The sequence below is a fragment of the Sciurus vulgaris genome (assembly GCF_902686455.1).
Source record: "Sciurus vulgaris genome assembly, chromosome: 2".
Taxonomy (NCBI): domain Eukaryota; kingdom Metazoa; phylum Chordata; class Mammalia; order Rodentia; family Sciuridae; genus Sciurus; species Sciurus vulgaris.
The window spans coordinates 152,436,467-152,462,503 of record NC_136462.1 but is presented as its reverse complement, the minus strand read 5'-3'; the positions used below and the strand labels follow the sequence as shown (position 1 = coordinate 152,462,503).

Genomic DNA, 26,037 nt, shown 5'->3' with positions numbered 1-26,037 from the left:
GCCTGGAATTGCAGATGGTGGTGGGCTGGGGAGGGAGGATTATGGAACTCAGCCTGCATGTGACTTATGCAAGATGCCCTTGAATGCTGAGACCACTAGGGTCACTGTTTTCTCTTTGGACTCAGAGACAGAGTGGGAGGGGATTCAGACTATCCCCTTTGCAGAGCGTAGAATCACTATTCCCTCTACGAAGTCAAACTGTGTCCACAGAGTAGGGTCCTTCTCTCCATGACTTTGCTCAAGGAGCACACCTTGACTGTCTGTTCTTGTCTTTAGGTTTGCTGACAATGGCATCGGCCTGACCCTGGCCAGGTAAGAACATCTGCCATTGTGCTTTGGTCCTCTGTGGGAGTTTTTCTCTGGACTTCTCACCACAAACATCTTCTCTCTACAGTGGTGGAACATTCCCATATGATGATGGCTCCAAGCAGGAGATAAAGAACAGCTTGTTTGTTGGTGAGAGTGGCAACGTGGGGACAGAAATGATGGACAACAGAATCTGGGGCCCTGGAGGCTTGGACCACAGTGGAAGAACCCTCCCTATTGGCCAGTAGGTTTGCAACTGTGGTAGTTGCCTGGTTTTGTGTGGTTTAACCTAAGTGACCACAGTGGAAGGAAGAAATCAATGGGTGATTTCTCTGGGTTGACTATGAATTCTTCTGTCCAGAGAAATCCCTGAAATGATTGAGATTAGCAATTGAGAAGTGGAATCTGGATCAGGGAGACAGAAGTCAATAACATTGAATTTGAATCTACAGGTGGCAGGGCCATCAGAACACATAATATGGCCCTAGTGTATGTTAATGAGAATATTGTATCCATAATGAGGGACTGTGGGTCCTGGTCCTCTCCGATAGCTGGCTCACTTGAAATGTTTTATTCATTTCTGAGGATGAGAGAGTGACAGAGGACTCTTACAGGAGAATAAACAGAAGGGTGACAAAACCCACAGCCCTATCTCATGTAGATTGGAATCTTCAACCAGGAGATGGGATCATCTTTGGGTGGACACATTCTCACTGCTGCCATGTGCATAAGATAAGGCAAGTTTTACCAGGGCCTTGAGGATTAGAACCGATTTAGTTCAGTAAATACTTTGCTAGCCATCAGATTTACTCAACAACAGAATAGCAGGGCTGTCCTGAAAAGTCAGGAGCTCTGTTGCTCCTGACTGGAGGAGATCAAATGAAGGTTGGGTGTCAACTAGGTGGCTGGGGAGTGGAGTCAGTGGCGTTCAGAGCTGATGAGCCAACAGAGCAATGTACTCAGTCAGTTCCTTGGAAATCACAGCCTGGGTGAATGGGGAAGATTCCCTCCCCTTCTGCTTGCTGTTTCTGCCAAGATGTGAATTCAAGCCAGAGAGGAAGGCTCTAAGCCCACCAGCAGTGCTGTGGTCCTTGTGTTCCCAGTGATAAAATCAGCCCTTCTTTTCTCCCTGTTTTTTCCCTAAGGAAATATAATTCCTGCTGCTAGAGCAGGACACAAAATAGATATAGACCTAAAATATCACAACTGATTGGAGGTGCATATTGTAAGGGACTTTGCAAAGGCAGATCCTGGTCTCCTGGAGTGTGAGCCGATGAGAAGTCCTTGCTTCTATCTCACTTAAGAGATAGGGCAATCCCTTCTATCACTTTTCATAAGTGACTCTGGGTCTGCATATTTAGGGTTTCATTGCAGAGGGTTCCCAGCCTCCTAGAGCAGGAATGTTCTGAGTCCAGAGATGGTCTTGTTTATGGATGTCTGAGGGCTCTGTCAGATTCAGGAAGGTTCCCCACAGTGTATTTCAAAGCAGAAACCTGGGACTGTGCAGTCCCAATCACAATGGATTCATCCTGAATAGAACCGTGTTAGAGTCTGAAGGTAAAGGAAACACACAATTTAAGTTTAGAGCTAGCAAGAATGGGCTGACCCTAAAATACCTTGAATGGAAAAATGCATGGAACCATTCCATGAGAATCAATATTCAAGATGATGGTGTTAATAAGTTATAAATGTAAATATATAAAAATACAAGGAGTTTGTGGTGTCCACTCAAGGAAAGTTGCCAAGATTGGTGTGAGCAGGAACTTTCTTCCAGAGTCATGTTGGAATGGAGGGGGCCCAAGGTGGGAGACTGGGGACAGCTGTCTTCCAAGGGACAGAGCCATATCTGTTTTCTTTTCCTTCTTCCCACCTTTTTTATGTTTCCTGTGGGGAAGAAAAGATCCTGACCCAGAAGAAGAGACACCAGTATAAGCACCCTGCTGGACTTGAAGGCCCAAGTCCCAGTAAAAGCCACCAGGAAGTTCATTCAGTCCCTCATGGGCCCTGGCTCCCTATAATCTGCTCAGGAATCTGAGGCAAATGGGAGCAGCACCTCTGAGTAACCTCCTCCCTGCCAGGTCAAGGCAGTTTCTAAGTCCCTGGTTCTTCTCTCGTTCCTCTCACCTCCTTTCTCCTGCCTTCCAGGTGTCAGAACTTCTTGGGACCCTCTGTCACTCTACAGTCTGGCTTCTCAGCAAGAGCTGCCTTTCTTTTGGGGATGTTTGGAAAATTGCATTGCAAACATTTTCATTACTTTCCATTCTGTGTCTTCCTTTCCCCTCAATTTCCCAGAACCAGCACATTGCCAATTGAAAGGCTTACTCACAAGGAGAAACTTCTGAGTCTTAATCTGATTACATTGTTATAGCAACTAAAACTAAGGCGATAATGACTAACAGTACTCCCCTCCCAGGGGACATAATATTGGCACCCTCCAGTAGCATTTACAGTATTTACTCGATCATTCTTCATATGATGGAAAAGTTGGGGGAAATGTTTGAATAGAAGATCTTCCCCCAAACCTCATGTCAGCAACTAAACATTCATTTATTCATCCATCCAAGATCCATCCACTCACACATCCATTCACCCATCCATCCATTCATGTATCCATACATCCATCCACCTATCCACCTATCCATTCATTCATCTATCCATCCATCAGTTCATCCATCTGTCCACCCAATCATTCATCCAGCAATCATTCATTAACACTTGCTGTGTCAATACATGCTCTCTCAGTGAATTAATTAATGAATCAATAATGATTTGGGGTGGGGTAATTGCTGGAGATGGAGACCAGGAATGGTTTTACCCAGAAAGTCTCTCTTGCCATCCTCCTCAGAAGAGACAAACATGACATTTAAACTGATGCCTGACTTCCTAACTCCATAGGAATTTTCCAATTAGAGGAATCCAGTTCTACGATGGCCCCATCAACATCCAGAACTGCACCTTTCGAAAGTTTGCTGCCCTGGAGGGCCGGCACACTAGTGCCCTGGCCTTCCGCCTGAACAATGCCTGGCAGAGCTGCCCTCACAACAACGTGACCAACATTGCCTTTGAGGATGTCCCGGTGAGTGAGGTGCCAGGGCAGCCTCCTGGCCAACCCAGACTTTGGATGGTGATTCACAAGTCCCCCAGGGCTTGGAGATTGAGTTGTTACCACCACCACAGGGATTGAATAGCCTCCTCCAAGTAGGCTGGGCCATGTCCCAGTTAGTTCTATGTCCAAACTGGAAAAGTACAGGCATAGTTTGCCCCACAGGTCAAGTCTGGGTAAGTACCTGCTTGCCCTCCCTGATTGGAACCCTCTCTCACCTCGGCAGGAACTATAGTCTGGACTCAGGGTTCTGAGGCTGGTCCCCCAAGGCTTCAACATACTTGCTCTGGTGACCAGGTCACCTGAGTTGGCATGAATAATCTAAACCCCAGCAGTTTCTGAAGGAAGTTTTGCCAAAGATGTTCTGTTTAATCTCACCCTGAGAGTAAATTATAAACAGAGTATGCTCTGGTCATAGCAGAGCTGGCAAACCAGGAGTGAAGGGTGAGGAGATCAGAACAGGGCTGCTGGTGACAGCAGGCAGGTCCAGACCTCCTGGCACATTTTCTTTGGGTTGTGGATTCCCAGGCCTTTCCCTCCTCCCCCTCCTTCTCTTCCCTGCTCCTGCCTCTTCCTGTCTACCAGTGACAAAATCTTGAAGGGTTTGTGCTGCAGGACTGTGTCCCAGAAACACACCACACACTCAGCACACTCAACCTTTACACATAAGCACACCCAATGTGTCTGGACACATCCTGCACAAACATCCACCATCACTCCTCTCTCTCTCTCTCTCTCTCTCTCTCTCTCTCTCTCTCTCTCTCACACATACACACACACACACACACACACACACACCTCTCTCATTGCTAGCCCCCTCCTCCCATCTGTGCAGTCTGTTCAGCCTGGGTATCAGACCCATCTCCGAGGTCACCATGGAAACCAGCCTTCCAGTGAGCAGAGGCCAAAGTTACATGCTGGATCTGGGAGTGAGGCATGGTGAACTTTGGCTGTTCTTCCGGCTCCATTGCAGAGGTCAGCCATGTGGTTTCCTACAGTGCCCAAGAGCATCTTTGGTTTGGCTGGTTTGTAATGTCAGCGGAAATCGGAAACTTTGCCCTGGCTTGATGACGGCTACAGCTTCCCTTCACCTTCTGGCTCAGCCTAATTTTCCTGGGTTCTGTTCAGATTACTTCCAGAGTGTTCTTCGGAGAGCCTGGGCCCTGGTTTAACCAGCTGGACATGGATGGGGATAAGACGTCCGTATTCCATGACGTCGATGGTTCCGTGTCTGAGTACCCTGGCTCCTACCTTACCAAGGATGACAACTGGCTGGTCCGGCATCCAGACTGCATCAATGTTCCTGACTGGAGAGGGGCCATCTGCAGCGGACGCTATGCACAGGTGGGAACACCCCCTGGGGTGGGTCACTCCCTCACTCACTCATGCAATACACACTCAGTGAGTGCCTGCTATATGACCAGCTTTGTGTTGGACCAAAAAGAGATACAGAATTCTGTTTTTCTTTTTCTTTCTTACTTTTTATTTATGCCCCCACCCAGTAGAATTTTCACAGACTCAAAGTTGAAACACTGTAGCAGAATGCTTAGAAGTAGGGTTAAATGTTTGGATTCAAGTAAGGCTCCAGCACTTACTATGTGATGGTGAGCAAATTGCTTCTACTCTTTCTTGGAGCCTCAGCTTCCTCATCTGTACAATTAGGATAATGATTGAACCTCCTTAATGAGATATTAATGCTTCATCAACCCTGTGCAATAGAAATATAGTGCAAACTGGGTGTGGTAGCACATGCCAGTAATCCTAGTGACCCGGGAGGCTGAGGCAGGAGGATTGCAGCCCTCCTGCAAGACCCTGTGTCAAATTTAGCAAGACCCTGTGTCAAAAAAAAAAAGTCTAGAGATATAGCTCAGTGGTAAAGCACACCTAGGTTCAATCCTCAGTATTGAAAATAATAAAGAAATAAGATAAAGTAATTTTAATAATAGTTTATGTAATTATACTCAAAATACTATCTTAGCATGTAATCAGCATAAAATTATTAATGAAATACTTTACATTTTTTCTGTTCTAAGACTTCACAACCCAAGATATATTTTATATTTATAGTTCACTCATTTGGGATGTCAATTGGCAACAAAGTAAAATGCAAGCATACCAAAACAATCAACTTGTGTTTAATAGAAAAAAGTATTTTACATTGCTTTAGTTTTGACATTTAAATTAATTATAATAAAATTTAAAAATCCAGTCCTGAGCCACACTGGCCTTATTTCCGAGACCGAATAGCCACATGTGGCCAGTGGCTACTATAGGGGACAGTACAGCCCTGGACAGCACTGGGAATGGAGTAGGACTGGAAGAGTGAGTTAGCCATGATTGTGGTATTATTACTGTCATGATTTAGATGAATGACTAATGAATGGATAAAGGAGGGAGTCTTGAGAAAATGAAGATTTATCATATGAAGAGGAAAGCACAGTGAGCCAGGTAGTCCAGAGGGGAAGCAGATATGTATGAATGAAGGAGCTGTCTCAAGGCTATCCTATAAGGTCAGCATTTTTATCGCCACTACAGGTGTCAAGAATTGGGGCATTCAAGCATAGCTAAATGGCAGTTTGGGGGTTAAAGAGAGATAGGAGAGGGAGCTAGTGGCAGGCTGAGGGGAAAGGTCCACAGGGTCAAGATGGGCACAGGGTGCAGCTGGGGGAGCAGGGGCCAAAGATAGGTGGGGCTGGCATTAGCAGGAAGAGGGACCAGAGGAAGACAAGGGCAGGGGCAGGAAGGGGGATGTCCCTTTCTGAGAGAGATGGTGAAGTCATGTGTTGAGAATTCAGGGAGTGAGCCTAAGGAGGACGGCCTGCAGAGAGTGATAAAGATGCAGAAGAGCTGCTGGAGAGTGTGGAAAATGTTGGCAAGAGGCCTGTGGCAGGAGTGTCTGGTGGTGTTGAAAACCCAGTAGAGATTGGTACTGGTACATTTGAAGAGGTATCTCTCTCCCAGGCCAAGGGGTTTTCTCAGCTGTGCTCAAGAACCCTGGGAGAGACAGTGGAATGATCCAGGGCAAGGGTTCTGCTGTATGTGTGGGCAGGGTAAAGGCCAAGATGCTAATGGGGTCTAAGGAGAATAAGAAGGGAAGTGAAGTCAGAGGGGAGCTAATAGACAGAAATCCTGACCTGGATAATTGAAAGATGACCAAATCTTCCAACCATGTATCTACACTCTTGGTGATACACAGCATCACTGTTCTAAGACTTGGTATCCTGCTGGGTGCTGTAGCACACAAATGTAATTCTGGACACTCAAGAGGCTGAGGCAGGAGGATCACAAGTTAAAGGCCAGCCTCAGCAACTTAGCAAGACCCTGTCTCAAAATAAAAAGTGAAAAGGGCTAAGGATGTAGCTCTTGATAGAGCACTCCTGGGTTAAATTCTCAGAATAGGGGGGAAAAAAAAAACAAGAAAGTAAAAACTTAGTATCCTATGTGAGCTCTTGATTTTCTTTCCCTCCCTTTCTTTCTCACACATTGCTGTCTCTGTAAAAAAGTGCTGATTATCAGTTTCATAACTGAAACTGGTTATTATTACTAATAATCCCCCCTTCATGTTATAGATTAGAACATGCTTTAATAACTGAGTATGGTGGTACATGCCTGTAATCCTGGCTACTTGGGAGCCTGAGGCAGGCGGATCACAAGTTTGAGGCCAGCCTAGGCAATTTAGCAAGGCCTTGTCTCAAAACAAAAAAACAAAAAGGGCCAGGGATGCAGCTCAGTGGTAGAGCACTAGTCTAACATACATAGGGCCCTGGTCTAATCCTAGAATCATAAAAAAAAAAAAAAGATTTTAATAGACTTTTTGCAGAGCTGGAATTTCTCTTTTTGTCTTATTTGTGATAAAATTAAGGGGGAAAATAACCCTTTCTTTCCAAAGGCCTATGTCATTATACATTGTGTGATCGTCTCCTCTTAACCACAGCTCTAGGGGTTGTGTTAGTCAGTTTTTTGTCACTGTGACAAAATACCTGAGGGGGGAAAAAAATAAAAGATGGAAAGATTTATTTTGGCTCATGGTTTCAGTCCATGGTTGTCTGACTCCATTGTTCTGGGCCTGAGGCAAGGCAGAACGTGACAGAAGGGTATAGGAGAGGAAAGCTGCTCACATCATGGCAACCAGGAAGCAGAGACAGAGGAAGGGGTTGGGGTCAAGAAATACCCTGCCAAGGCATGCTTCCAGTGACCTACTTCCTCCAACAAGGCCCCACCTCCTACATATTCCACCACCTCCCAATAGTCCGTTCAATTATGAACCCTTCAATGGATCAATCCAATGATGAGATAAGAGCCCTCGTGATCCAATCACTTCCCAAAAGTTCCAGATCTGAACACACCGACTTTGGGGACCAAGAGTTCAATACATGAGCCTTTGAAGACATTTAGATTCACACCAAAATGGATGTCACCCTATATGGTACTTGACATAAAATAGGACAATGTTTTAAACCAAGGCTGGTCCCTGGGATGGTATTGCTTTCAGTGCTTTTCTCTGAATGAGACACCATGCACTCATCCAGTGTGTACCAACACTCACATGGGCTGGCCACGGGGGCCAGACACTGAGAGTCGGAGGGAGAAGTAGAGCAACACACCCAGGTATACTCTCAAATGCAGGCAGAGCAACTGTCAATTAAACATCAGGTGCATTTTCAACAGAACAAGAAAAATCTTTTCTCCCTTCTTTCTCTTTCCACATGTCCTTTCTTTTTCCAGAATTTGTCATACTAAGTAAACTCCTCCCAAGTGCTCCTTAACAGAGCACTTTTTTGAAGATGCACAGAAAGCATTAGCTGGATTGCACGGTCTGGCTTGGGTTGCGTCCACCAGCAGAAAGAGATGTCCCCTTATTTGGCCTTACTTTCATTCAAGCTTTCTAAATAGGGCTCTGTGAAGAGAAAGTGCTTTTGAAACTGCTGTCTGTAGTCAGATGTTAACCAGACACTCTTGGAATAATCCCTTGTAATCGCCTCCTTGTGCATTTCCTTTTTGGGTTTTAAAAGATGTACATTCAAGCCTACAAGACCAGCAACCTGCGAATGAAGATTATCAAGAATGACTTCCCCACCCACCCTCTTTACCTGGAGGGGGCCCTCACCAGGAGCACCCATTACCAGCAGTACCAGCCAGTCATCACCCTGCAGAAGGGCTACACCATTCACTGGGACCAGACGGCACCTGCTGAGCTGGCCATCTGGCTTATCAACTTCAACAAGTGAGTGGGTGACCTGGGGACAGCTGCTCTGGCTAAGCACAAGACAGTGGTGACAAGGCTAGCCCATGTGATCCCTGAAGGAGGCATCAGAGAGTTCAGATCCTCCAGGAGTTAAGAATAGGCCGAGCCCCAACTGAACATGGGTAACCTTGGCAGGGCATCTAACCTTAGTTCCTTCACTTTTGAGATGGGGATTGTATGACCTCACCACAATGCAGAGAAGATGGAGTGAGATAATAAATGTGTGACAAGTATGTCACCCAGCAACTGCTATTACCAAGTGTTCAAGAAATGTCATAAATGAATATATATCACTGTTGCCATTTCACAGAGAGGGAAATGCGGTTCTGTGAGGGAAACTGATTAGGCCAAGGGCATCTGGATCAACCTTTTAGTATTAAAGTTCAAGTATTTGTGTACATTATTTCCTTGTCACACTATCCCTGTAAGACAGACATTTATCAGATGCAGAATACGAGACCTAGAAATAAAATGGGCCCTACAATGCTACTGGACCAGGAAGGGAATGAACTTAGGTCCCTCATATCCTGTGCTCTTGAACCACAGCCCAGTTCAAAGGATGCCTCTTTCCCAACCAAGTTCCACAGGGAGCATCCCTGGTGCAGGCCTTGGAGCCCACAGCCAGCCTCTTCCTCCATCCTCACTGGCATCCACCATCTCTCCCTCTCCCCTTGAGCACTCAGGGACTCAGTCATTACCCATTGCCACAGCAAGATGCTTTTAACATTCCCCATATAAGTATTCTTTGATGTCTGTCTCCTGGGCACACCTTGGAGGATCTGGACATCCTTGCTTGAAACTGCCTTACTTCTGGTCCTAGGGGTGACTGGATCCGAGTGGGGCTGTGCTATCCACGAGGCACCACATTTTCCATCCTCTCAGATGTTCACAATCGCCTGCTGAAGCAAACGTCCAAGACGGGCACCTTTGTGAGGACCTTGCAAATGGACAAAGTGGAGCAGAGCTATCCTGGCAGGAGCCACTATTACTGGGATGAGGACTCAGGGTAAGGAGGCTCCTGCTGGCTATTGGGAAGTGACTCATTCTCATTTTGTTCCCCTAGTCTTTCCCATAATCCTAAAAACAACCAGATTAATACCAGCTAATGTAGAACACTTTGCTATATGCTTTGATCCTGAGGCTGGCAGCATCATCTACTCATGATAGTTCTAAAGCTGTCAAGTTTGGGAAGGAACTAAACACTATATTAAATATACTCGTGGATTGTGGAATTTACCCATTTCAAAAAAAAAAAAAAAAAAAAGTGAAGGCAGCAAATCAGAATTAAAAAAAAAAATAGTGCATTATCCTAAAACACCCAGTTGCAACAAATGATAGTATATCTAATTCATAGATGGATAAAGAAGACACAGAGAAAATAGGTGTAACTTGCTCCAAGACCTCAGCACAAACTTGGCATGGCTTGATTTGAACCCACAACTGTCTGTATCCAAAGTCCCTTGCCCTTTTGTTAAACTACCCTAGGTTTTATTCAGCAGAAGTAAGAAGGAAATAGAGTATCTGTTCATGGCGACAAGGGAGCTGTTTGTTCCCTTCCCTTAAATGAAAATTTAGTTTAATGACATAAAAAGACCAATACATCTTCAAGTGATGAAAATGATGATTGGAAACCCTTGAATAAGGGTAAAAAGGTAATTTATGGGTATTTTTCTATTCTTTTTATTTTTGTGGGAAGAGGATATTAGGGATTGAACCCAAGAGTGGTCCACCACTGAGCTATACCCCCCGCCCTAGCCCTCTTTTAATTTCAAGACAGGGTCTTGCTAAGTTGCCAAGACTGGTCTTGAACTAACAGTCCTCCTGCCTTCAACCTCCCTTGTTGCTGGGATCACAAGCATGCGCCATTGTACCTGGTGCATTTTTCTATTTTTATATTAAAGTCCATGAGAACTAAATAGAAACCAGGTGTTTTTTTTTTTTTTTTTTTTTTTTTTTTTTTTTTTTTTAAAGATAGCTATAATACTATCCATTTGATGAAGGGAAAATTAAAATGTAAAAGTCAGAAGTACAAGGATAACATCGGGGTTGAGGAACAATAAATAATGCCTTCCTTTCCTGAGCAAGTTCCAAAGCAACTGTAGGGCAGACTAGATGGCAGGTGAAGAGGATGCTTGATTCTATTGATGAAGTTACAGGAAGACTGAATTTCCCAACACTGTCCCCAGTTTTACCTATCAGGCTGGGGCAGCACCACACACAGTCACAGGCTCCCCAGATGGAGCCAAGTCCCCAAAATTTAGGGTATAGAAGGGTAGAGCAGAGTGCTTATTCCCTATGGGGCGAACCATATGCCCCAAACCCACCAATCAGATGGGAAGAAGTAGACAAAGGATGGGTCCAGAAGTATCTAGAAAAATCTCTCCATATAAAAGCTAGAGGAGGAGGAATTAAATATCCCACACACACCAGCAGAAAATATTATCATTAAAACAACAAATGTTAATGAGTCCCGGTGACATCATCCATGCATATTTTCTTCTTCTTTTAAGATCGTGGGAAATGGGATGCCCCAAAGATGTGACATTTTTTCCAGGGAAAACTGCCATTAAATGAATCAAACCTCTTTGATCAAAGCTTTTGGAGTTTTTTTTTGTTTGTTTGTTTGGCGCTGGGGATTGAACCCAGGGCCTTAGGCATGCTAGGCAAGCACTCTACTACTGAGCCATATCCCTAGCCCCTGATCAAAATCTGATCATAGGTTTTTAAAACTGATTTGTCCCCTTGTCACCATTAGGCAGGTTTTGCTGCATAATTTAACCTCTTTGTTAGTAGCTCAGAGTATCATTTTGCCTACTGTTTATTACATTGTGGTTTAATTCAGTGATGCCCTGGGAACTATAAGCTGGATAGAATGAGATTTGTTTCTTATGGAGAAGGGTTCAAATTCTTGGACTTTTTTCAGTGCCTGGGGCTGTGTTTAATCTTTTTTGCCTTACAACTTCTTTATTTCTTACCAGATTCAGAGCACCTACCCTCAGTAGCTATCTTCTAATCTATCATGAGCTAGGCTACTTGATTACCAGATTGTTTATAATTAGGGGGTAAAAAAAAAAAAGTAGGTTAAGAGTGAGGAGATTCCAAAATATGAAGCATATATGCTGTGGATTATCTGTAATTCAAGATTAAGAAAATACTCAAGTGGTTTTAGCTGTGTTCTGAACAACTGAGTTTGCTGGATGCCACCCGAGTGGGCTATTACCAAATTATAAGCAAGCCCAGTTTCATGGACAGTGCTGCAACATCATCTGATCATAGCCAGGATCTGGCCTGGGGCTTACTGTCATCAGGGTCCATGCTCCTTCCTTGCCTCCCAGGGCCTTGCTGTTCAGGTCTGCCAACTTGAATACATCCAAGTTGCAAGCCAGGATTAGGGAAGGCAAATGCAGTTTTCAAAATAAGAAGAGTGGGCTAGATGTTCTTGTAGGTCCCTCCCAATTCAGATAATCTGCTATATTCTGGCAATAATGTAGCTGATTATCCCTTGCTATATTTTGGCAATAATCTGCTGAATTCTGCATGCAGCTAAATCTTGTGAAAAACCTAGGGGCAAATCCCACTTCTGCCCCTTGGTCCCCTGGCATGGTTTCCGAAAGTATGTGAGAGCCCCTGCAAGATGTGACCATGGGAAGCCTGAGCTGCCCTCTTCCTAAACTGCTTAAAGGAAACTCACTCAACTGCCCACCTTCCCTTCTGGGCAGAGCAGGGAATGCATATGGTGCAGACTCTTGAGACCTCTAGAGCCATTGGTTCTATTTTATTCAGGGATCACTTAATGCAAGAAACATAAAGTTTATTGATGTTAATATCTGGAATCATGAAGCTACTCAGTAAACTCAAGTCAAATGAAGATCACCAGGAGGTAGGAGCCGGGAAGTACTGAGGAATGATATTGGCCAAATTATATTATTATATTGTGTGCATGAATGAATACATAACAACAAATCCCATCATCATATACAACTATAACGCACCAATTTAAAAATGTGGGAAAAAAATGGAAGTCCTGCTGAGAGGAAATCACTCACTTTCTCATACATGCACCCACACACACACACATGCTTGGTCTTTTGTACCAGCTTCTTGCCTCAAGCATTTCTCTCTGGATTACTCAGGAGTTACATGGCACAAGATGACTGCACCAGCCATAGTTATGTGGACTTTCATTTCAAGGACCAACCAGTAGTGGCAAGACCCATTGGGTCTATTATTCTAATTCACAAGAGGGAAACTCTTCTTGGTTGTTAGGTAGTCAGTAAACAGCTGTTCTGCAAGTCCATTGTGTGCCCTGGTCTGACCAACTGTGGTGTGTGGGGAGATAGGAACCACAACATCATGACACAACCCAATGCCCAGGTCTTAGTGTCTCATAGAGGGTCAACTCAGCAGAAGGTTGTGTGCTAGATGTCCACACCACATCTTCTGATGTGGGACTCAGCCAGAAAGCATTTTTCTGAACTAAAAGAATAATGATAATGAATCCCAAGTTAGTACGGTAGTTTAGCCATAATCTGACTTCCTGTAACACTGGGCCAGCTTCCTTCACAATAATTATTATTTTAAATAAATTCTAAAATAACTTTTGGAATAAATTATGGTTTGGAGAAGAAAAGAGAGCTAGGAAGGGAGATAGCATTTCCTCACCAGGCACAATTATGGGATAGAAAATTCCAGCTCTGTCACTCCCCAGCTGTGTGGTCCTGAGCAAGTCACTTCACTTCTCAAGGCCACTTTCATCCTTTGGGAAGTCAGGATGATAACAGGACCCACTGGATAGGATTGAGGATTAAATAAGATCGTTTATCAACTTATAATGTGCACGACATATATTGTCAAAATATAATAGCCATCATTATAGTTTTTCTTTTTCTTTCCTTTTTTTTTTTCCCAGTAGGAACACCCAGGGGTGCTCTACTACTGAGCTATATTCCCAGCCCTTTTTATTTCTTATTTTGAGACCTCACTAAGGTCTCACTAAGTTTCCAGGCTGACCTTGAACTTGAGATCCTCTTGCTTCAGTTTCCTAAGTAGCAGAGATTACAGGCATGAGCCACTGTGCTCACCTCATTATTAAGTTTTTCTTTATATTTGCTTTTTATTTCTCTAATTGCATATGACCCTTTGGCAGTCATGGCTCCATTTTGTAAGGTCAACCAGGTCTCACCTCAGTGACCAGGACATGGTAAATGTCTTGGGTAGGGAGGAGGTACCAAATGCCCACATGAACATCTATGACACCTCCCATTTGCAGGCTGCTGTTCCTGAAGCTCAAAGCCCAGAATGAGAGGGAGAAGTTTGCCTTCTGCTCCGTGAAAGGCTGTGAGAGAATAAAGATCAAAGCTCTGATCCCCAAAAATGCAGGTGTGAGTGACTGCACAGCCACTGCCTACCCCAGGTTTGCAGAGAGGGCCGTAGTGGACGTACCCCTGCCCCGGAAGCTCCTCGGCGCTCAGCTGGTGAGTGGCAGAAGGCAGCCTGGGCCCTCCGTCTCTGTGGGCCCAGACTCAATCAGGCTCCTCTCTGGACATCTGTCCTGCTCCAGGAACTGTTTCCTATTGTGGGAACAGGGGTCACCTGAGGGAACGACCACCCAGACCTGACAACACTTCGGGTTGTATTTGTGTTCCAGAAGACAAAAGACCACTTTCTGGAGGTGAAGATGGAAAGTTCCAAGCAGCACTTCTTCCACCTTCGGAACGACTTTGCTTATATTGAAGTAAGCAGTGCCGATCCCCACAGGGTCCCTGTTAGCTACTTGAGAGGCAGTATTCGTTTCCTAGGGTTGCTGTAATAAGTTATCATGAACCAGGCAATTTAAGGTAAAGAAATTTACTCTCTCATGGTTCTGGAGGCCACAAGTATAAAATATTAGGTGTAGAAAGGGCTGGCTCCTTCTGGAGGCACTGAGGGAGACACTGTCTCATGCTGCTGGTGGCTGCCAGCGATCCTTGGCATCTCTGGGCTCACAGGCACATCACTCCAACTTCTGCCCTCTCTTCACATGACCTTCTATCTTGCGTGTCTGAGTCTTACATCCGCTCTCTCTTTTTAAAGGCAGATCACTGGGTGTAGTGGTGCACACCTATAATCACAGCAATTTGGGAGGCCGAGGCAGGAGGATCACAAGTTCAAGACCATCCTGTGTAATTTAGTGAAACCCTGTCTCAAAATAAAACATAAAAAGAGATGTAGCTCAGTGGTAAAGTGCCTCAGGATTCAATCCCTTGTACCAAAATAATAATAATATAATAGAAAATAAAATAAGGGCATCTATCATTGAATTAAGGATCCACCCCAGAAATCCTACATGATTCCATCCTGAGATCTTTAACATTAATTGTGTGTGTATGTAATTAATACATCTACGAAAACACTATTTCTTTTTTTTTTTCCCTCTTGATACTGGGGATTAAACCCAGGAGCACTTTACCCCATCCCCAGCCCTTTATATTTTTAATTTTGGGACAGGATCTTGCTAAATTGTTAAGGCTGGCCTCAGTCTTGCAATCCTCATGCCTCTGCTTCACAGGTGGCTGGGATTACAGCGTAAGCCACTGTACCTGTCTTGAAAGACACTATTTCTGCATAAGGTCACTTTCACAGACTCCAGATGGACCTATCACTTGGAGACCACTCTTCAACCCACTACAGAGGGCTCTAGGGAATTGAGTTAAGGTGTTTTAAGGCTTGAATAACCACATAGGCAACTTCTATCTTCAGGGTCTACATGGGAAACACCCAGGCAGGAGAACTCCAAGTTTTGTCTGCCTTCAGGGTTCTTCCTCACACCCATGTTGCTCTGGCTCTGCAGGTGGATGGGAAGAAGTACCCTAGCTCAGAGGATGGCATCCAGGTGGTGGTGATTGATGGGAGCCAAGGACACGTGGTGAGCCACATGAGCTTTAGGAACTCCATTCTGCAGGGCATTCCATGGCAGCTTTTCAACTATGTGGCAGCCGTTCCTGACAAGTAAGTCCATACCTCTGTTTCTGAAACTGGTCAGTGGCACAATAGACCCATGGATTGGGGCCCCATCCTTCTTATTGAGCCTTTCATTATGGTTCCCAGCTCAAGGAATCCTGATAGTCTGCCCATAGATCATTGGTGTTGAATTGGGAAACAAATGATCAAGTCTGTGAATGCTCATGATGAAGCCAGAGTTATTGTGAATGTAGGTCAGGCTGAGGATGACAGGCCTGCCCCCTTACAAATGGGAAGGCTCCCTGTCCCTCTTCCCCATTACTGCATGCTCTCCTGCAATGATCTCATCCCCTCCCACGCCTTCAATAAGATCCGAATGCTGGTGGCTTGAGTATCTCCAGCCCAGATCTCTCTTTCCTGAGCACCAGATGTTCCATCCAACAGCTGCTTGGAGATCGCCACCTGAATATGTTCCCTGTGAAACTAAATTCTCTCTCTCTCTCTCTCTCTCTCTCTCTTTTTTTTTTTTTTTTTTTTTTTTTTTTTTGGTGCTAAGTATTGAACTTGGAGCCTCATGCATGATAGGCAAGCGCTCTATTACTGAGCTACATCCCCACCCTTGTCCTTTTGATTCATTTATTTTTTATTATTGGTATTAGGAACTGAACCCAGGGGTGTTCTGCCACTGAGCTACATCCCCAGCTCTTTTTATGTTTTATTTTGAGCAATGATCTTTTTAAATTGGACCAACTGCCCTGGCACTTGTGATCCTCCTGCTTGGCCTCCCGAGTCCCTGGGGTTACAGGCATGTACCGCCCAGCTTTTTAAAAAATTTTTAATCCCCAAATCAGCCACTCTTTCTGTTTTCCATTTTGATTAAGTTGTCATCATCAATCTGGAACCTGGGCTTTGCACTCAACTCTCCTCTCTCTTTCATTCCTCCAGTCTCTCTTTTCATTCCTGACACCCTATCAGTGCCACCTGTGTTATCAGTCCCCTAACACCTAACAGCTCCCTCCACAGTGCCCTCTACCACTGCTCTATCCAGCTCTTCATCATTGGTCACCAACTGTCTCCTCATGGGCCTTCCTCTTCCTGTCTCCCCATATTCCATATTGGCTGCTGCTTTGAACGTCTTAAATGTCGATCTCCTGTCCTCTCCAGAGCAATTGTTTGGTAGTTCCCTGCCACCTTCTGTATCCAACACACCTATCATCTCCTTAGTCTTCTCCAATCCAACCAAAAGTTCCCTACTAAAGCATGACTCACTGACAGACATGGAGGACTGAGGCAGGAGGATTGCAAATTTGAGTAAGACTCAGTCTCAAAAAAAAGGGTTGAAGGGCTGGGAATGTAGTTCAGTAATTAAGTCCTGGGTTCAATCCCCAGGACTGAAAAAAAAAAAAAAAAAAAAGAAAGAAAGAAAGAAAAAGACTTATAATAAGAATGGGAGACTCATCTGTTGTCCATTAAGCATGTGGGTGCTGTGCTATTGGTGCCATGTCTCACCTTTGCATTCTCGCACAGGGCCTGGCTAGTTAGGTGTGTGTGGAGTCCCAACTTAGGGAAAAGTCTAAGTGATTAATGTGGTACGTACCACATAATAGGTGCTTAGCAAATGAATGAAAACAAGTGCACTTACTTCCCAGACGCTCTGTGATGGGCACTGGGTGAAGTGGACACTGAGACAATGAGAATAGCACTTTGCTTAAACACATGTAGTGCCTTCTCCATTCTCCCATCTGATGTTTCTTTAGTAGCATCTTTTTCATGTGCAGATTCACACAGAAGGTAAAATTTACCAACTTAGGAAAAATACATTTATCATATAGAGATCAGACATTTTTATGCCTTTTTTGTCAGAGAAATTTCTCTTAAGATGAAACAGGAAGCAGAAGCTGGGAATAGAAATAAAGAATGAAAATGCAGAGCTGCTCTATTTGAAATGGCATAATAGGCTCCTTTCAGCCTGTGCAGCAGCCCATGTCCCTCCCTGGGGGAAGCCCTGTCTGGTATGAGCCAGGCCCAGGACTGGGGTTGAGTACCCAGGCAGGAATTAGGTACCACTGATCCCTCTCTGACCTCCTGGGAAGCAGCAGGAGCAAGATAGGTCCTTCCCTCCCATGACTGCAGGCCCAGTGTAGGCCTGTCCCACCCTTCCTCCCCCATCCACAAGGCCACCACTGGCCCCAGGGGCCCAGGGAAAGAAGAGGGCAACTGCTTACCCCAGAAATACTAGGAATGGTTCTGGGAGCTGCCTATGCCCCTCTACTCCATGGGAGACTCAGTTGGCTGGTACAGGGACTGAGAGGCCATGAAGATTACACAGAGGCAAACATTCCTGACCTGAATAGGCAGGATGGATTCTGGGTGATATAAGGTGGTAAGAAAACCTCTCTCCTTGTCCCACTCCTTTGAATTAGCCCAGGTCCCCATCCCGAGGGCATGACCTTCCTCTGAGTCCACCCCAGCAGGAAAGCTTAGCCCAGTCATGGGCCCTTAGCTTTTGTACTGAAATTGAACAATGGGGAAATATCCTCCTGGGAACACGCTGGCATCCAATGCCACGGATGTGTTTGAGATGAGCCCTTTCTCTTTAACGGGCTTCACTGTACCAATCCCAGGGATTCCCCCTCCAGCCATCTTAAAGAGCCCCAGGCATCCCAGCTCCCTTTTCTTCTGACCTTATTGCACACAAATTCTTTGCCTTTCAACAACTTCTTTTCTGCCCCCAGTGGGACACACTGGGGGTAACAACGGGTTCCAAAATCCCATACAGTTTTTCCATGTCTGGACTGTGGTCTGTGGTTACGGAACTCCTTTGAGATGCGAGCTGGAAGCCCCATGGATCTCCTGCCCTGTTTCTATTCTGGAAGGAGGTGCTCACTTTCCTGTCTGGTCCAGCGTGAGTCTGCCCAGTACGGAGGCTGTTTTTCCAGCATTTGAGGCTAAATACAACCCAAAGCAGAAAGAAGTGACGCCTTGCTCTTGAGTTGGATTTTTACAAGTTGAGATCTTCAGACTGGACATACACATTGTTCCAGTCCTCCATCCCTCCCAGGCAGTTCCTCTCACATACTTTGTAATTATTTACTCAAGCTTCCCATTCGCAAAACAGAAGCAAATATTTTCTGAAAAGAGGGGAAGGTGACATGAGCATAGGAGGTCAATCTGAGCATGTGGTAACTACACAGTGATCTTTCCAGAAAGATCTCAAACTGGGCCACACTCTTTACATGGCTCAGAGGAGACTGGCTCTGGGCCACATAAGGCCTATGACCAAAGGATGCACCAAAAGAAACATGGGTTCCAGGAGAAATCTCTTAGCACAGGGCTTCTTGACTTAAGTGCACATAGTCATCTGGAGATCTTGTTCAAAGGCAGATTTGGGGCCCTGTGGTCAGCTGGGGGCAGACTGAGCCATTCTAGTGAGCTCCCAGGTAATGCCAATGCAGCTGATCCCCAAGGCTCATTGGAGTTCTGGATGGTTTTATACTTGACAGATGCTCCCTTCCTCTTCCCATGCTTCCCTCTTTCTCATTCCCATTTTGCTTCCTTCCACCTGTTCTGACTTTCTCCATCACCATATTCCTATCTGGTTCTCTCCAAACAGGGTGGAGAACATTCAAATGAAAACATATATATTCAATCCCACCCATGAGCCCAGCTCTGGCATAGGTGCTGGGGAACAGCCCCACATGCTGAGTATGCTGAGCTCCACAGGCCACCTTTTGCCCTGGTTGATGACAGACATGTAAAGCTGCAAGCTACATCGAGGCTTGAGAAGATCAAGAGCACTGGTTGTGGCCAAATGTGTGGGAGGGCTGCTCAGGATGTTCGAAACCCTACGGAAAGAACCTGTCATCTCGGCATGCAAGAGAGCTGCCCTTCTCAGATCCCTGGCTGGGCCCCTGGGCAATGCTCCAAAGTGCCCACCATTCATGTGCCAACATCCTTGCCGGGTACCCTCTGTCTCCAGTTTCTCTCTGTTCAAGTCATCTAATCAGTCCCTTCTCACTCAGTTCCATAGTTCTCATGGTGTCAAAGGGAAGATACATAACCAGAGGTCATGGACCAGAGTGCTGGAAAAGCTTGGGGCCGACAAAGGTCTCAAACTGAAAGGTAAGGGTCCACACTGAGGTTCAAACAAACTAAAAAAGATTAGTGCCCAGCATGGAGGCTGATATTATTCCTTGTTGAATCCAGAACATCTTTCCCACGAAACATGTGTATAACCTCTGAATCCTCACTATCTTTCAGTGGTCTATTGGCAAGAGGCCACTTATTTACCATCCTTGTGAGACAGCAATATTTTATTGTAACTTGTGACTAGGCACTAAAAGATAATTGCTTGAGTTTTTCACCCATGGTGCCTCAGCAAGTGAGCTCTTTTTGTTTTATTCATTTATTGTTGTGGTACTGGGGATTGAAATCAAGGGTGCGCTACTTTGAACTATCCTCCACTCTTTTTGATATTGAGACGGGGTTTCACCAAGTTTCCCAGTTGGGCCTTGAATTTGCAATCCTCCTGCTTCAGCCTCCCAGATAGCTGGTATCATGAGTGTGCACCCCTACACCCAAGCCTGTGAAAGTATCACCAGGAAAGTGGCTTTGTCTGATTTTCCTACAATTTCCACTATCCAGACTGGAAAGGCCTCCACCTCCCTCAGCATTTCAGCATGCCCATATTTGCACAGTCCTTTGCAGTTGGCAAAACTCTCCTTTGTCTTCTAAGATAGGTGGAGAAGGAGGAACTTTAAAGCACAAAGAACCTATGGGGCTTGTCCAAGGTCATGTAGCTCTTCTGTGATGAAATCTAGCATGTTTCCTGGCTGTGCTGTGTGATGGAGCTGGACAGGACAGAGGTGGCATGCTTCTGCCACAGATTGTCCAAAGCAAGTCCTTGGGAAGTTGTGAGGAGAGGGAGATGATGACGATGATCACTGTAGCTACCATTTAAGCTCAGCTTTGCACCTTACTAAATAAAACTTCACAATTATCTCTTTTATTCATTAGTGAGGTAATATTATTTCCATTTAAGATGAGGAAACTGAGAATTACAGATAAACCACTTACTCAGGATTGTGGGACCAGTAAAAGGAAGGAGACCAGGAGGAGTAAGGAGGACAGGGAAAGAGGAAGTACTAGGGAATGAAATTAACCAAATTATATTGTTATATTGTGTGCACATATAAATATTAACAATTGAATCCACATATTATGTCTAATTATAATGCACCAATAAAAATGAAAAAAAAAAAAAAGAGATTAGGATACAGATCCTAACCTTCTTAAATCAGAGCTAGGTTCTGAGCTACTACACTATCTTGACTACAAAAGACATCAAAATCTGTAACTCAGTGTATGGATGTTCATCCCAGGCAACAACCAGAAAAAAATTAGGACAATGAAAAGCCCTTCATTAGCAGCCAGAGGAGACCAACAAATGAAAACAAAGCATCCCTTCCAGCCCGTCCTAGACTATTATTTTTGGCCCCCCCCTCCTCTCTCTCTTTTAAATTAAGACCTGTTGCCAAAACATCATGTATATAAGATGACTCAAGTCAAGTGGTGCTTACCCATTGGTGATAAATGTGTGCCACCTGCCAGACCAGGCCATTCTTGAGTGTACACATGGATCCCTAACCCCTACTACAGTCAAGTTCTGAAATGCAAGACAGAGAGTGTTGCATGGGGTGCAGAAGTCTGGAGTTCTAGTCTGGGCACCATTTATTTTGTGACCTTGGATACACAATCTACTTCTAAAGCCTCAAGAGTGATAGAGCTAAGGAAGAGATCTTATAGACAAATGTCATCATTTGGCAGATTGGAACACTGGGCTTCAGAATTTACTGATGCTCACAGACCAGCTTAAAGGCAGGCAGGGTTCCTGGAGATTCCTCACTCCCAGTGCATCCCCTTCCCTGCTGTGCATGGCTATCCTGTACTTAACAGAGCCTCTGCCCTGCTAAGGTGGCAGTGAGGTACAGGTGAGGCCTGTATGCCCCAGATGATCAAAAGGCAAGTGCTACCAGTAGACTGGGTCCAGAGCTCCTCTCAGCAGGATTCAGTCCAGTGTGGCAAGGGGAGGGAGTGCCCAGTGATGACAGGAAAGAGGAGTGATGAAGACAAGGAAGGGGTGGGGCGCGACCATTCTCTCCTAGTATTTTTGTTTATGTGACTCATCTTTGCTTTCCAGAAAAGATGGCATTCGTTGGTTTCAAAGGCACCTTTCAGCCCACCTGGGTGACTCTGGAGACTGATGACCACACAGCCAAGATCTTCCAAGTTGTGCCCATCCCTGTGGTGAGGAAGAAGAAGCTGTGAGAACAGCTGTCACTCTGGTGCCTCCCATAGTAGACTATAATGGCAGGGCAGCAAAGGCAGAATGGCTGGCTTCCCAGCCCCTGTCCAGCAGCTGCCTGGGAGGCTGTGCATCAGCCCTGATGGGCAAGGGAAGGATATTAGATACCCCTGGTGCTGCCTTCTGCCCCCACTCAAGTGTCTACCTGCAGCTCTTGGGCAGTGTCGGCCGATGCTGGAAGTCTTCTCTTTCCTGCAGCCTCTTGGGTGCTTCTCTCTTATCCGTGCCTCTTTAGTGGGGATGTGGGGACCATATGAGAAGACCTGGACTGTGCTGGCAGCAATACTGCACTTTGGCAGAGCCTTGCCCACACAGTAGGTACCTGGAAGGCTGCACTACTCATGGATTCCATGGTCACCAGCAGGTGTGTTAGGGGCTGGATGTAGGGGAAAGAGCCATGGTCTTAAGTAAATCTTTGTTCCTATAAATGAGGACCAGTCTTCATGGGAATAGGAGCTGCTGTGTCATCAGAGCTCCCCAAGATGGGACTGAGTACCCCTGGGAAGAGGCGAACCCTGCTTCTGGAGGTGTCCCACCTTTCAGGAGACTTTGGCTGACACACTGGGACTTGGTTCTAAGAATCCAGAAGCCTATGGTTTTTTACTTTGTACCCAAAACTCAGCAGTAGATGATTCTTTTCAGCCATGTCCATGATGTAGGGCAGCCTGGGGTACCCAGGATGGAGAGATGAGAACACACCTTGTGGAAAAGGGGTTATAGGGAAGTGGGTCAAACAGCCAGGTCTAAGCACACTCTGATTCCAGGCAAAGAAGCCCAAGAGAGGTGAAATAGAGGTGATGACAGTGTGAACGAAAGGAACATTTGTACTGGCCTGGGTGGGTCTAGAAGGCGTCTCACCCCAAGAAACAGCTAGCACTTGCAGAAAGGAAGGCAAGGGCTTTTGTGGAGAGAGGCAGGGAGGCCTCTGTAGTGTTTCAGAGGTGGAGTCTTCCTGCCACCACCTGCTGAAGCTGGGTGATGAAGGGTCATCCTTTTCCTCTTCGCTAGCTGACCCACTTGTGACAGAGAAGCATAGTCAGAAGGGAAGAATGGTCTGTGCTTGTGATGCCAAGAGCCCTGTGAAATTCAGTCCCAGCCAGCCCCCTGATGACTCTAAGTGAGTCATTTGCACTTCCTCCAGGGAACTGAGCTGGGAGACTCAGGAGACCCAAGAGAGGTCATGTGTCAATAAGCCTGCAACTTCAGAGCTGGAGGATGTTGAGAACCATCAAGTTCAAAGCTTTCATCTCCCAGCCGGGGAAAATGAAGCTCTGAGATGGGAAAGAACCACACAGGCAGGGCAGGGCCCAGGGAGCCCACTCCCAGCACTTGTGCCATACCATATTGCCTCCACTACCAGCCAGGATGCCAGTACTCCTGAGTAGCTTCTGGAAAGGGGACAAGGCCCTTGAAGGAAAGAAAAGAATCAGAATACAATGATTTTTAGCTTACAGCTATTTCTTTCCTTCCTGCTCCTCTGCACACACAATCTTACCCTGTTCGTGGTGTTGTGGTCCCTGCAGCCTGCACCTTGCCCCCACTGCCTGCCAAACCACACTCGGGCACATGGTGGCTGCAGGAACCCCCTTGGTGCTACCTGTTTCTGCAGTTCTGCAGGTGCAGCCCAGTGGATGGCATCAGGATGTGCCAACATGTTTCTGGTGAGCAACTTGGTTCATGGTGGGGATCTGAAGAACTGTTGGCTCCAGCCCAGGGTCTCTCAGCTACTGCTCAATATCCTGCTCTCCCCCTTTCCTACTTGGGAGAGAACTCAGAGAGCCCCTGGATGAGAAAAACCTTTATCTGTGGTCTATACTTGCTCACGAGGCACCAGAGTCTCCCTGGGTCTCACAAACTACCTTTGTCCCATTTTCTGCCCCAATCACAAACTCTTTCCATTAAAGAGGGCTTGTTGGACTCTTTCTGCCCAGTTGCACCCATGAGACTTGGTCCCAGAGCCTGCTCTCCCAAGGCTGAGCCAACTGCCAGAGGGATCATTCCCATTAAACTGGTCTTCCAGTTGCTGGGAGATGACAATGGGACCCTGTCTCTTAAGACATGGCTACTCCAAATGCCAAAATCACAGGAAGGGCCTCTTTTGGATAGATGAGTGATAGTAGAGTTAAAATGACCTCATGCCCTTCCTGTCTACAGTTTGGTTGAGTTTCAAACTCTTTCAATGTAAGGGTCTCACACTGTGAACCACTTAGGATAAGATCACTTTCAGGTGGCCAGGAATGTTGAATGTCTTTGGCTTAGTTCATTTAAAAAAATAATCTTTTGGAAAGTTCTCAGAGTTGTACATACATTCAGTAGCACAGGATCTGTACATAAAACTTTCTCTCCCAAACCATTCAGCAAGAGTCAATGTCCAGGAGTTTTCTTGGTAATACAAATCCCCTTATTGCTTAGAAAATTGTTTTTGTTGTTCTGTTTCTAAGTGTTACAGTGAGTAAGGCCTTAAAGAAAACAGCAGTCCTCTAAAATACGTGTCTTTTTTCCCGTTGCCGACATAGCTGGTCCTTTTTCGGGAGATGGATGTATAGTGTGTTCTGTATGTAAACATTTCTTGTAGGTGTCACCATGAACAAAGATATATTTTCTATTTATTTATTATATATGTGTTTCAGAAGTCACCTGTCAGAGTAATGAATTGTCTTAAGTGTCATGTTGGGATGTCCTTTGGACTGCTTGGAAGAAGTACCCAGAGCCAAGAGATCAGTTCTTGTTCACAAAACTTTGCTGTACCATGGTAACACACAAAGGATGTCACCATGTTGTCTGCTTATTTTGTTTTCCATTAAAATGGCCTCACTGTAATTCAGTTCTCTAAGAAAAATAAGATTAATGAAATCATCCTGATTCTTTCTCTCTATTTCTATGGCCTAAGTCTCATGAACTATTTCCATGTTATACTCCTACCTTGTTCCATCCCAAGAGGGCATCCTCTAAGAGCAGGCGAAGACCATCTGCTGAGAGATGTCGTTTTTTGTTGACCAGTCAAGTCCAGAATGTGCTATATCCTCCATGCTCCTAAGCCATCAGTAGGCTGTCTGTTTTACCCCTCTCCCACTGGGGAAGCCAGGCTGGAGGGAACATAAGAGTGTGGACCAGAAGCAGGACTGTCTCTTCCTCCCAGGCACTGTTTAGCCAGAGGCCACTATGGAGAACACACAGTGATGTGGCCAGTGGGAGGTATAGCCATTCTTCTTGTTTTTGTTTTTGGCACTGGGGATTGAACCCTGGGCGCTCTACTACTGAATTACTTTCCTAGACTTTTTTGAGAAAGGGTCTTGCTAAGTTGCTGAGACTGGCCTTGAACTTGTGATTCTCCTGCTTGAGCCTCCTAAGTCATTGGGATTATAGGTGTGTGCCACTGCACCTGGCATGGCCTAATTCTTTAAATAGAGAAGAATCACCATTACCTGGAGTAGTCAGGGAAGGTCAATGCTTAGAGATGAGACAGAAGTCAACCTAAGACTCAGGGATGACCAGGGAAGAGTAATAGCCTAGGCAGGGCCAGTGGCCAGGAGTGTGGGCCTGGGGACACATGGGCATAAATCAGGGAGCAACATGAGGGAAGGGTATTGCAGGTAGGTTGAGCTAGAAAAAGGGCTGGTTTTAGGGGCCACTAGATTTGATGGTAGGAGGAAGGTCAACCAGAAACATGGCTGTGTATGAAGATACCGCTCACGAGTCCCACTGGTGCAATGGCAAAGGCATCTGAGAGGAGCCACAGAGCAATGGGACCCTGCATCAAGCTAGTCACAGAACAAAAGAAGCAAAATGTAGACCAGAGAGGGAGAGAGGTAGGATAGGAATGTTGGGACACTTCTTTGTTTGCTCCGGTGTTAATCACCAGATGCCCACCGGAGTCCCTGTAGAAGGCATTAGGTGAGCATGCAGACCCTGTCTGCACTGAGACAGGCCAGAGGAGGAGCTCTACCCAGCGAGCCTGCGGGGACAGGAACAGAGGCCAAAAGGGTGACAGAATAAGTGGGAATGAACTAAGTGCGGAAGGCCCAGAGGGACATTCCTAGCTGAGGCAGCAGTGGGGCCTGGAGGTAAAGGTACAGGGGG

The 26,037-nt window shown here is 45.7% G+C and overlaps 1 protein-coding gene across 1 annotated transcript in view; it reads left to right on the top strand.

The window, feature by feature from the left end:
• Positions 1-24,813, top strand: part of CEMIP (cell migration inducing hyaluronidase 1) — a 171,402-nt gene extending 146,589 nt beyond the window's left edge. The window contains 12 exon segments of the mRNA XM_079123179.1: positions 277-312; positions 395-550; positions 3,202-3,382; positions 4,538-4,753; positions 8,422-8,633; positions 9,475-9,660; positions 13,924-14,128; positions 14,302-14,388; positions 15,484-15,641; positions 19,616-19,659; positions 19,662-19,715; positions 21,793-24,813. Coding sequence (XP_078979305.1) covers positions 277-312; positions 395-550; positions 3,202-3,382; positions 4,538-4,753; positions 8,422-8,633; positions 9,475-9,660; positions 13,924-14,128; positions 14,302-14,388; positions 15,484-15,641; positions 19,616-19,659; positions 19,662-19,715; positions 21,793-21,920 — 1,663 coding nt within the window. The 3' untranslated portion in view covers positions 21,921-24,813.
• The last annotated feature ends 1,224 nt before the right edge of the window (positions 24,814-26,037 follow it).